The 12432-nt window shown below is 41.9% G+C and overlaps 1 protein-coding gene across 2 annotated transcripts in view; it reads left to right on the top strand.

The window, feature by feature from the left end:
* The first annotated feature begins 8162 nt into the window (after positions 1 to 8162).
* Positions 8163 to 12432, top strand: part of LAMP3 (lysosomal associated membrane protein 3) — a 113590-nt gene continuing 109320 nt past the window's right edge. For both annotated transcript variants that reach the window (XM_063442724.1, XM_063442723.1), the window contains exon 1: positions 8163 to 8393. In XM_063442724.1, coding sequence (XP_063298794.1) covers positions 8351 to 8393 — 43 coding nt within the window. In that variant the 5' untranslated portion in view covers positions 8163 to 8350. The remainder of the gene's footprint in view (positions 8394 to 12432) is intronic.

Genomic DNA, 12432 nt, shown 5'->3' with positions numbered 1-12432 from the left:
TGGGTTGTGAGGCAGGTCCCTCAAAAAAGCAGGGACAGTGTTTTTACAGGAAAAAAGCAATGACTAATTATACTCACCCAAACAAATACATTAAGCTGTAGTTGTTCTGGTGACTATAGTGTCCCTTTAAGTGTAAAATCTAAACTATATTATCCCTTTTATATAATAAAGATTAAGAAACAGCGTACACATAATAATACATTTCTAAATTAGACAAGGCTTCTTAAAATCACCTTTCTTAGCAACAAATATGGGGATTCAGTTTGACCATATGGCCATATTGTGTAAAGTCCACCACTACTTCACAGTATCCCAATATTGATGGCCCTATAATAATTCCAATGTGGGAGACAACTCAAATAGTGCTAGTGCTAAATAAGCTGAGGTGTATTTAAATAATCTGTTGTAAGAGCATTGTGAAAATATATAATAGTATATTAATGTGATAAATGCAATTTTACAAAAAATGCAGTGTCAAAATGAAACTATTAAAGTGCGTTGATGTATATACTCACAATGCATATCATATATCTGCTCAATGAAAATGATAATTACAGTGACATTAATATCCAAAACCTCCTCAAATATATACTTGTGGTCACCTCCAAAGGGGCCTCTGAATCTGGTGGTCTGGGCGGGGTGCCCACCCAAAAGTGATCTGATTTCGATTCCAAACTTACATAGTAAAAACAAAAGGGAATTGAGGACACACCTGGAACATGCATCTTGCATGAATGGTGCTGCCACAGTGACCAAAATATAGACATGATACAGATTAAGGAACAGTGCACACACAAAAATAAATTTCTAAATTCTATAGAGGAGGTGGTAATTGTAGCTTTATTCTTCAACCTGTATCCATATCCACTCTTCATGATGATCTGGCTGAGTTGGTTGAGGCCTTTGCAGAACAGCTACGTGGATAGTGCACAAACTTAGTATTCACTGCACTTGATCTTTACTTGTGTGATTAGCATGTTTTTTGGTTTCCTGTATTTGTTTCCACTTGCCCACTGACTTTTTGATGAAGACCCAGTTGCTGAACTTGTATGGAGCTGTATCTACGTATGTATTGTTGAGTCGTAGGATTTCTTTTAGTCAATCCAGGCCGGGCACAGGTTCGTCTGTCTGCTCTTGGAATCCTGTATGACTGACTGATTTGCTAGCTGCTGGTGTAGCCACTGGTGTAGCTTCCAAACTCCTTCTGGGTACTACTCATATATTGACTCATACATCTGTTGGTCTTGGAAATGGGTTTCCATGTTATTGGGATGCAGGTGTTTGGTCGGTAATTGGATTGTATTACTTTGTGAGGATCCTTTGTGACCAGTACTCTTCTGCCTTGTAATAGCCAATCAGGGTGGGAGCCTGCTGTTAGTAGCTGGTTCATATGTGCTACCAGGTAATCATGCAGTAGGTGTCTGGTTTTTATTCTGGGAAATTGCCGTAGTCTGCTTTTAGTTCAAATAGCCAATACTGTTTGTTCTCTGCTCTGGGAGGATCTTGAGTAGATATATTGCTACACTGCAGCCATGAGTACACCTTGGCTGGTTCTATGGTTAACAATGTATTTATTCTGCACCACTGGTGTGTCTGCTAAGTCTGGCTCCTAGTGCTGTCTGACTTAGCTTGGCTGTCTCCGGAGCCTCTGTTATAGTATTTACTCAGCACCATGGACCTATCTTGATATGGCTTACTAACTTCCTCACATGTTATTATCTCAGCCTACAGGTTTAGTCTCCAAGGTGGCCATTTTTTCCCTATCCATCTGATCTTGCAGCCAAGTATATGGAGAATCACCTGTAGGGGGCCTGCTAGCAACTAGGGTGGTGGTCCCTGCTGAGCCATGTCCTTCCCTAAAAGGAAGTTGGTTAAAATACAGAGAGATCCATTTCCCACCCAGTAACCGGATGAAACACAGTCCTGGGGGTACAACAACAACTTTATTGGCCACACTCGACTTTATACTTTTCCCCATGCAAGGGGTGGATCACACACACCGACAATGTCCCCTCCCAGGTGGTCCCCTGATAGAAACGGAACTCCAGTCCCTTTGTCCCCTGTTCCCGCCACCCATCCTCATTGTTTCCCACCTCCGGGGAACAGGGGGTCTTCTTCCTATGAGCCTCTGTACCTGGGAGCCCCAGCGCGGAAAGCTTCCTGCTTCCTGGACTCCCAGCCACAGAAAGCTTGCCAAACCGCCATTGTCCCCAAAGAGTGTCCCCACCAATCTCAGGGACCCCCAGAACGGTAACTGCCACAAACAGCCTCCGCTCGTGGGGTCCCTGGGTGAAACCAGGCAAGGGAAGCGTCTCCTTTTGGGACACGAATGCTCCCCCTGACGGCCGCCTGGCTATACGAATGGAGGCCGCCCTGGGGAGCACTCATTAATTACTTCCCTTGCGGTTTCACACTTATGTTGCAAGTTGCCAACATTCTAAGTGATTGGTGCAAACATTCCAAGGGGCACTCGGGAGGGAACCGAACAAGGTGGGAAACAATCTGCTAATGCTCCTCCTGGATGGCGTGCATATATCGAACGGGCCGCCACCCAGGGGAGGCACGTGCTGAGGATTCTCTTGCGGTTTGTGGTTTTGACATTTCTTTACGAGGTGCGAACCTTCTAAAGCAACATTTCAAATGAGTTGTTGGGGTGGTCACCGTTTGGGAGGTGAATGTATTCCCTTCATGTAGGACCTCCTGAATGGGGAGCAGGCACATTCATATGAATATAGTGGGGAAGCACACAGAGTATAATACAGCAATTCCCAAACAGGCAGCGGTCCCGCCACTTCACCAATGCCATGGCGTACTCACGTTTTAGCTAATGGTGTTGGTGGGGTTGTAGATAATGCTTTAACTGCTGCCGCCATGCTTTCTGGTACTGTGCTGAGAGATATATAATATAGGTACAACCAAAAAAATTAATACAGCTGTAAATCTACAAAAAAACATAAAAACACAAAATAGTGTAACACTGTAATAAAAAGTATAGAATGCGCTAATTGGGTTACACTCACAGGATGAAGAATGATATATCGCCTTAGGGTGCCTCTCCTGATGTAGATAGGGGGCTGATACAAGTCACCTCCTCTCTTTTCAACAACACTGCAGTATGAAGAGGCGGACTCAAGTTGAAGGGAATAAAATAACTTCTGCTTTATTGTTAAAATAAATGTATGAACAAAGAATATAAAAGATATATATAAAATGTTGCTGGATCTGGTCCTACATGTTTCGTCCCAAAGGACTTTCTCAGGGACCCTCAAAAATGTAAAGCAACAGAATGAATAAAAATCCAAACAAAGTGGAAATCACAAAAGAAATCACAATGTGAAAAGCAGCAACATGTTATATATATATATATATATATATATATATATATATATATATATATATATATATATATATATATATATATATATATATATATATATTCTTTGTTCATACATTTCTTTAACAATAAAGCAGAAGTTATTTTATTCCCTTCAACTTGTGTCCAGCTCTTCGTATTGCAGTGCTGTTGAAAGGAGACGAGGTGACCTGAATCAGCCCCCCATCTACATCAGGGGAGGCACCCTAAGGCAATATACCATTCTTCATCCTGTAAGTGTAACCCACCTGGCACATTTTATACTTATTATTATAGTGTTACACTATTATTTGTTTTTATGTTTTTTGTAGATTTACAGCTGTATTCTCCCTTTTGTCGGTTGTACCTACATCAGTCTATTGTTTGTATTTTTTGTGATCAATTATATATGATTGTTATTAGCTGAATTATTATTTAGTAATTAATATTTTGTTACTACCCCAAGATGGCAGTATTTGTTTATGAATCCACACTTATAAATATTATATATAATATTAATATGTTAAAATTAATAGAACGTGGTGTTACTCATGTTCTTTGTCTATTTTGTGCCCTGTGTGAAGGATAGTGTTGGTGTTTGTGGAGGTTTCCATAATTCAGGCAGAAAAATAGTAAGTTTTTATTTTTTTATTTTTGGTAAGGGTGTAAAATGGTTTGCATACCAGCATGGCCCAGGTATCAAGTTGAAAAGGATTCTCTGTGGCTCATGATATAAGAGTGTTTTATTTTCTCCACAGGAGAGACATCTTGGTACATTCCTACCAAACATGAACAAAGATTCACTTTGCACCAAATAATTCCCAGCACAGATCAGTTGACATTTTGATAATATGGTAAATTTTAAGAAGAGTTATATACCATTAAATGAATGTTGGGTGAGATTTATGCAGACAGACACTGAGAATATTGTGTCTCAAATATCTGACCAATCCTCCAGATCTGAAGGGGAACCTATTTTACTTTGTTGAGCAGAAATATATGAGAAGGAGAGTTGAGGTGACCCATTATTTAGAGGGACACTGCTGACATCAATACAACTTAAATGCATGTTTTGTTTCTTTTCTCAAATTTTTTTTAGTTTTTGCACACAAAAATAAAGGTTTTCCTGAATCTCCTTTGGCTGTATTGCCCCCTCATCCCATTAAAAACACTTCCTTATCAGAGACTCTGGCTGCAGTCGGAAGGAGGAACCCCAGGAATGGGTCGCAGTCGGGCTGCCTGGTGTGCTGGCCATCAACATTGCAGGGGTCAGACAGCTCCAGTTCTGGATTGGAGGTGGAGCCCCTGGTGTTTCCTGTACAGAATCCTCAGGCAGCCAACCATGGGTTTTTTGCTAGCACCTGGGACGCACTGGCTGGAGCCATGGGAGGGGGAGAGGGTTCCCAGGGTAGTCTTCCTGGGTTTCAGAGTCAGGAGGAAGTGCTTAGTCTGCTTAGGGCAGTACATATTTGTAAAAAAGTAATGATGGCCCAGGCCCTCAAGTTAAATCCAGTGAGCAGATTTATTGAAGCAGATGAAAAGCAACGTTTCGGTCCACAACAGGGGCTTTGTCAAGCGTTGCTTTGCATCTGTTTCAATAAATCTGCTCACTGGACCATCATTACTTTTCTGCAACTTGCATTGTGAGGATTGGCTGATAGGCTGAGAGTGCTCATCTGACACTCTCAACCTTGTACTGCCCCCACTTACCACTCTATTTATCAAGGGGAAGTGGTGGGGAGGCACCATGGGGAGCTCATAAGGAAGCAGCAAGGAGGTGCCATGGGCAGCCAGTGACCCTAGTTCACTGTTAAACCATAATAAAATGGTTTAACAGTAATTTTCAGTGGTGGTACCAAGACATTTCAGCCATCATATCCACCTCAAACAGATGAAGTGCTTAATGTGTTCTACACTGGATTTGGCTGCAGTCGGAAGGAGGAACCCCAGGAATGGGTCGCAGTCGGGCTGCCTGGTGTGCTGGCCATCAACATTGCAGGGGTCAGACAGCTCCAGTTCTGGATTGGAGGTGGAGCCCCTGGTGTTTCCTGTACAGAATCCTCAGGCAGCCAACCATGGGTTTTTTGCTAGCACCTGGGACGCACTGGCTGGAGCCATGGGAGGGGGAGAGGGTTCCCAGGGTAGTCTTCCTGGGTTTCAGAGTCAGGAGGAAGTGCTTAGTCTGCTTAGGGCAGTGCTGGACAGGCTCCCTGGGGGGTTGGTTCACTCTCTTCCTTGGCCCCTTACGCTCTTCCTGCCCAGTCCCAGAGCCAGACTATAGGGTATTGAGGGTGTGCTCCCAGGGGGAGTGCATCCGTGCTTGCCGGGCTGCAAATCGTCCCCATTAGGGATGCATGTTTTGCTGGATATCGGGGACAAAATTATTAAAGGTGAGTATGTGGATTTGCTGTCCCTGGTTCCCCCAGATAGGGAATCAGTGGACAGGCTGCTTCGAGGTGACATGTCGGATGGGGAAAAAGGTAAGCAGCTGCCGCATACGATTGGCAACTGGCTTCAGGGGTTCTCCATTTTTGCGAGCATTTTGTCACTGCGTTTTCCGGAGACAGTGCCAGCGTTGTTCGGGTACTTGGACCCAATTTGGGGGCGTATAAGAAATGTGTGGTGCTCCTGGAATCTTTTCGTCGGGTGGCGTTGGACTTTGGAGTCATGGTGGCGCCTGAGAAGATGGTGAGTATCATCATATTCCAGCTCCGGCGTCACTACGGTGCGAAACATCAGGAAATGCCAGCCTCGGGGGGGCTTTAAGTTTCCAGCCGGCCAGCTCTTGGGTCCCCCGGGACAAGAGGTTGGCAAGGCATCTGCCAGGGCGATTGGGGTAGCTTTTTTTGCCACCCCATAAAACTGCTGCCAAACACAAATGCCTTGTCAGGCTCGTGCTTGATACAGCGCTTTTCCCATGAGTTATATACCATTAAAACAAGGTTTTCAGAGCTTGTTCCTTGAGATTTACACAGATAGATGCAAAGAATATAGCTTTCCATGTTTCATCGTGCCTGTTAAGCAGGAGATTCCTTTTCATTGATGTTCTCCTAGGATAACTACTAAACGTGTGATTTTTTTTTTCTCAGGGAAATGCAAAAATGTATGATTTGTGGATTATAGGTTCACTATGAGATGATGTATGTAATGTTTTAATTCGTATCTTATATTGTAACAAATTGGTAGTGAAATTAAGGCTTTGTTTGTTTCATGTCTCTGTTTAGTCTCTCTCCTATGCCATGCTCTGTTCTACCTTTTCATTCCGCCAGGAACATCTTGATCACCTGCTGGGATCCACACTGAAATATGGAATAAGCATAGTGGGAGAATTGTGAGATCTTGTTTCATCTAATGGTTTTTAACATAGCATTGGCTTATGTTATATAGATATAGATATAGATATAGATATAGATATAGATATATAGAGAGAGAGAGAGATATAGAGAGAGAGAGAGAGAGAGATGTAAAAAAACAGATATTTGTATCTTGTAATACCTTTTTATTGGACTAACATAATTTCTTAATGACAAATATGAGAAATGGCATATATTTGATATATATTGGATTTAGGGGGAACTTTGGCTCAGAGTGGCTTATAGGAAAAAAGGGAACATGCAGGGAGGTTGCTGTGGTCTGTAACACCCATTACTCTTTCTGGGAATATTATAAACATAATATTTTCTCATTTCAGAGCTATTTAAACAGTGAAGGTCCTCAGCACTGTAACACTTTGAAAAAGCCTTTATACATCTTTTTTTTATTAATTTCTGGACCTTCCTATCTGTATCCTTGAGGATTTTACCTGGAGGACTCCATACTCCTTGGTGGGGAAACATACCACCTATGCTGTTTAGGATTGAGCAATACTTATTTGCTCTTTCTTTGTGAGTATATCTACTTTTATTTATTATTTTAACATTACAGAGAGCACTACCGCTGCTGACCTTACATCGCTAACCACTGGCCTAAAGACACCTCCTCATATAGGACCAGGAACATCTACATAGCCACAGACGGGGATTGTACTGTCCAGGTGCAGTGATCTGGAGCTGATCTTGAGCTCCAGAAAAGTGTAAGTGTGATCTGTTGTATTTGCCATATTTAATACCCTAAAATACTATCTATATTTGGGTTTTGTCCCTTCAATTTTTAATATTGCTCCATTGGAACTAAGTACTTTGGTTGAAAGTGCTGCTTCCCGTCATTCTCTTATTTATTATATTGGTTACTACGTTAAAATTGTCAGAGTTGTGTTCTGTTCCACCGCTGCAGTACAGCAATGCCCACTATATAGGTTGTACAATTACAGAGATAAAATGAGAAGACACTATGAGCATCACGATTTTTGCAAAACCGTTGCCAAATTTGCAGCACTGGATGAATAACCAGCGATATCACTAATGACATCACTCTGACATGGCTGAATGCAAATACCGTATTTTAGCGCATAATAGTCGCAGCCGCATAATATGTGGGTGTATATACCCCACAGTTGAGTTTTTATCAATCTAACTTAATTGTGTTGTATAAATAAATTAGTGGAAATATAGATTGGATGGAATTTTCCTAAGGCATTTGATACAGTTCCACGCCAAAGGTTACTGTTAAATATTACTGTAGTGCTTCGAATGATCGTTTAACTTTGTCCATTTCTGATTGTGAGCATTACTGCATTAGTGAAATCGTTGCCAATAGAAAGTGAAATTCTCTGCTGGATTACTACAAGAACACATCCGTAACAGCCCACTATGCTGAGTTAAGCAACCTTTTTTAAGAGCACCTGACAAAAGAGCAAAGTAATTTCCTCATTTTGCCACCCGCATGCTTACACAAGTCATGGCATTCCTGTGACAGAGTACATTTCCTCGCACTCATGTGATAAGGCTGGACGGTGTCCTGAGTTTCAAAACCCTGTAATTGTTCCTCTTCTAGGTTTAAGATTTAAGCTGAACGTTTCTGCAGATCTTTTCACAGCTCCTTAGCTGCACAGGCTGAAGCATGGCTCGACTGGTGTACATATGTGCTGCTCTGCTCTTCTCTGGTGAGTGTCATGTCATGTATACAATGCATCTATGCCAATGGGATGGTATTGTCCTTCTAGGCATACTGTCTGTCTGTGAAGGGGATTTGTGTTTTCATTGTTTTGTAAATCTCCACTCTGCTACCTTTCACAACTATTTTATTAATCTCTATGGTTGTCTGGGTATAAAGTCACAAAGTTCCTCAGTATCCTCAATCACAATACAGGAACCTGACAGAGACACAGAACAGAAGGTTATGCTAGTGGTTCCATACCCCTTACTAAAGGCACACTATAGGTACAGGTTTTATCAGTATCCCCATTGGATAAGAATAGACAAAAGCATAAATAGTAGACTGCTGGTGTGTTTTAAGCTTTGGGTGCGCAATCACTGCTGTATGCCGTCATTTGCTTTGCTTTCTTAAACCAAAGAAGCACAGTTCGTGAATATAGAATGTAAGCTCGATCGAGCAGGGTCCTCTTCAACCTATTGTTCCTGTAAGTTTATTTGTAATTGTCCTATTTATAGTTAAATCCCCTCTCATAATATTGTAAAGCGCTACGGAATCTGTTGGCGCTATATAAATTGCAATAGTAAATAAATAAATAAATAAATGGAGAGTTTGTCTCTTTAAGCTCAGGCTAGTTAATCTTCATCTGCAGCAATATTTTGTACTTCTTAGCTTTTACTGGCTATACTGTAAACCTTTCACTTAAATCGTTGCAGTACATTAAATCACTCTGGAAAAATACAGAGTAGCTAAACCAGTTTAATCTGAGTATTGTATTAATTGTTCTTTTTGTTGTTTCATTTCTCTCTGCCGTGCACTTACAAAAACAAAGCGCTCTGAAGTTAAACACCTATTCACTTTATGCCAGCAAGGAAAAAACAAACATACTTGTTAACCTTTAAAACAGACGCACTGAGCTTTAATCACTAAGCAGTAAATCTTGAGTCAAAATAGCCAAGATTGAGAAAAGTTCAGTTCTCTTTTCTCTAAATCAGGAATTCCAGACCAAAGTAGTCAATTTGGTATTATTCTCCAACTCGGTTAATGATTTATAAAATAGACTATTTTGGGTAACGTTTCCAATACCTTTGTCAATGCCCCGCAATTCCCAGTTTAATGAATAAGTTCAACAGTCCATTTCTCAAGCTGACAGGTAAATGATTGTCAATAACAAAGCACATTTGATATTTACCACATAATGAATGTGTTTATACAAACTATATGTGTGACTTGAAAGTTGAATGATAATAGAATGGAGACAAAGCAATGTCAGACACTAGATGGCTCTTCTCAAGACATAAACAGGTGAAGATCAAAATGTTCCATTGCATTCTGTGAAGACTCATGTTCAAGGTGGGGAATAGACACCATTATACCAAGCCTGCTCCTTAAAGTTTCTCTCCCTGTGAATACACGGGCAGCCATATTTACATCTTAGGTCACTGTCTCGTGGCATTCACCAATGAATACAGGGGAGGGCTGGCAACCCTTGATCTGAGGGGCAAGTACAAATAAATAGCCTTTTATTTTTTAGCATGAAACTCAGATCTCAGTGAGAGTTCTGCAAGCCTAAGAGACACAAGGGTTATTTGCTAAAATGAGAAGTGTCAGGAATGAAAAGCAAATTTTAAATTTAAGGTCAAAGTTAAATCTGTTACAGTTTTCAGTCATTTATAAACGTCTCATAGTCAGGCAGCTTGGTCTACCACACTATAGTTACCATAACAACTTTAGCTTTATGAAGCAGTTTTCGTGTATAGGTCATGTCATTGCAGTCTTACAATTCACTTCTCTGCCATTTAGGAGTTAAATCACTTTGTTTATGCAACCTTTGTCACACCTCCCTGCATGTGACTTTGCACAGTTTCCTAAATACTTCCTGTAAAGACACATCTAATGTTTAAACTAACTTTGTTGTCTCTTTAATTTAGAATTTCTTATCTCTGTCTCTGTTAAGTTGGTCTAATCTGCAATACTTGTTTTTACGATAATGGTGAAATACACGAACCGTGACTTGTTCAAATTACATCTGTGTGGGTGTGTCAGTTGGCAAACATCACAGTCTGACTGTAAATTCATTCACAGAAGGGGAAATGAAACTTTTAAAGCAGTAACAACTCATTAGACCCTGGAAGACCCAGTGAAAGAAATGATAGGACTTGAAAATTTGGCTGTCAACGTTTAAACACATTATGCCGTTTCATTTATCTGAAATTCACTGTCCTTTAACCCCTTAAGCAGGGCCGTCTTTAATATTGATTGGACCCTGGGCAAGAATTTACTTGGGCCCCCTGGATCCCGCCTTCCCACACCCTAGCATGCAATCACACCCTCCACACACACACATACCAAAAAAAACACACAACTCGTAGAGTAGTAAACTTTAATAATGTAAACATAAAGAACTGGTTCACAAATAAGTCCTTAGCTTGACCTACTTGCCACCTGTAGCTTCTTTTAACCTTGGTCTTATAGTATATTTTTATTTTAACAGTTATATGTTGTTGGAAGAACAAGCATAATAACAATATCTTTCACCCTAAAGGTGGAGGGGACCTAAAGATGCTATAGTGCTGGGAAAATGAGTTTGTTTTCCTAGCATTATAGTGGTCCTTTACTACAACTCACAGTAATGTGAAGTGTGTCAGTGTATCGCACGGCTCCACAGCAATACAACTCACAGTAATGTGCGATGTGCAAGTACATCACAGATCACCTTAGAATAAAATGCATAGAAAAGTGGAGTGTGTGAGTATCACAAGCTCCAAAGCAATATAACTCACAGGAGCGTACAATTTGTGAGTGTATTACAGATCACCTTTTTAATACAATGCACATGAATGTCACATATATGCACATGTATATCATACCCGACCCACTGCTTTCCCATAGAGAAGCATTGGGAGGCTATTGCGCATGCGTGGCCTCATAGAGATGCTTTGAATCAATGCATTTCTATGAGGAGTGTTTAGCGCGAATGCCAGTTTTGCACGTTGTGCAACATTGGATTAGGAAGCACCTCTAGTGGCCATCGGATGAGTGGCCACTAGAGGTATTCCTCAGCAGTAATGTAAATACTGCCTTTTTTTCTGAAAAGGCAGTGTTTACATTAAAAAGCCTGCAGAGACATGCTATAGACACCAGAACTACTACGTTTAGCTGTTGTGGTTCTGGTGACTATAGTGTCCCTTGAATATAGAGAGAAAAAAAAGGATCAGCACAAAAGTATTAAATAAAATGGCTGTATCATTATTATAAAAATTAAAAAAGCACAACTTGACACAAATATATAGTATTTAAAAGATTACTTTATTTTTAACAATGTGATTGTACTGTACTACTAACTAACCCCTCCATCCACCCCTCCCCCTCCCCTCTAAACACCCCTCCCCTCTAAACAACCCTCACCACCCCTCCCCCTCCCCTCTAAACATCCCTCCCCCTCCCCTCTAAACACCCCTCCCCCCTAAACATCCCTCCCCCTCCCCTCTAAGCACCCCTCACCACCCCTCCCCCTCCACGCTAAACACCTCTCCCCCTCCCCTCTAAACACCTCTCACAACCCCTCCCCTCTGAACACCCCTCACCACCCCTCCCCCTCCCCTCTAACCACCCTTACTCCCATAAAACAATATATATTACTGTTACTTAATACTTACAGTTCTGAAGACTCCAGCAGGCTCAGGATCAGTTGGGCAGCTGGGCTCAAGGCTAGAGTGGGTGCCACGCTCTGCCGTTCAGGATGGTGCCGCGCTGCAGTTCGGGAAGGAGGCGGAGTCACGGCAACGCTCACCCTAGCGTTGCCATGACTCCGCCTCCGCGTGACGTCACAGTGCGCGGCGCACGCAAAGGGCAGGGGAGGTCGGGAGGCAGAGCAACAAGTAAGTCCTTCACTATGCAGCAATGCCGCTCGCTCGCATAGTGAAGGTGAAGAATTAGATCGGGGGAAAGGAATTTGTGGGCAGTGGCCAGCGGGGCTCAAGAGGCAGCTGCCTTGGGCCCCCCAGGAGCAACTGGGCCCGGGGCAGCTGCCCCTTTTGCCCCGCGTT

The sequence above is a fragment of the Pelobates fuscus genome, chromosome 2 (genome assembly GCF_036172605.1).
Source record: "Pelobates fuscus isolate aPelFus1 chromosome 2, aPelFus1.pri, whole genome shotgun sequence".
Lineage (NCBI taxonomy): Eukaryota > Metazoa > Chordata > Amphibia > Anura > Pelobatidae > Pelobates > Pelobates fuscus.
This window is presented reverse-complemented; position numbering and strand designations above follow the sequence as displayed.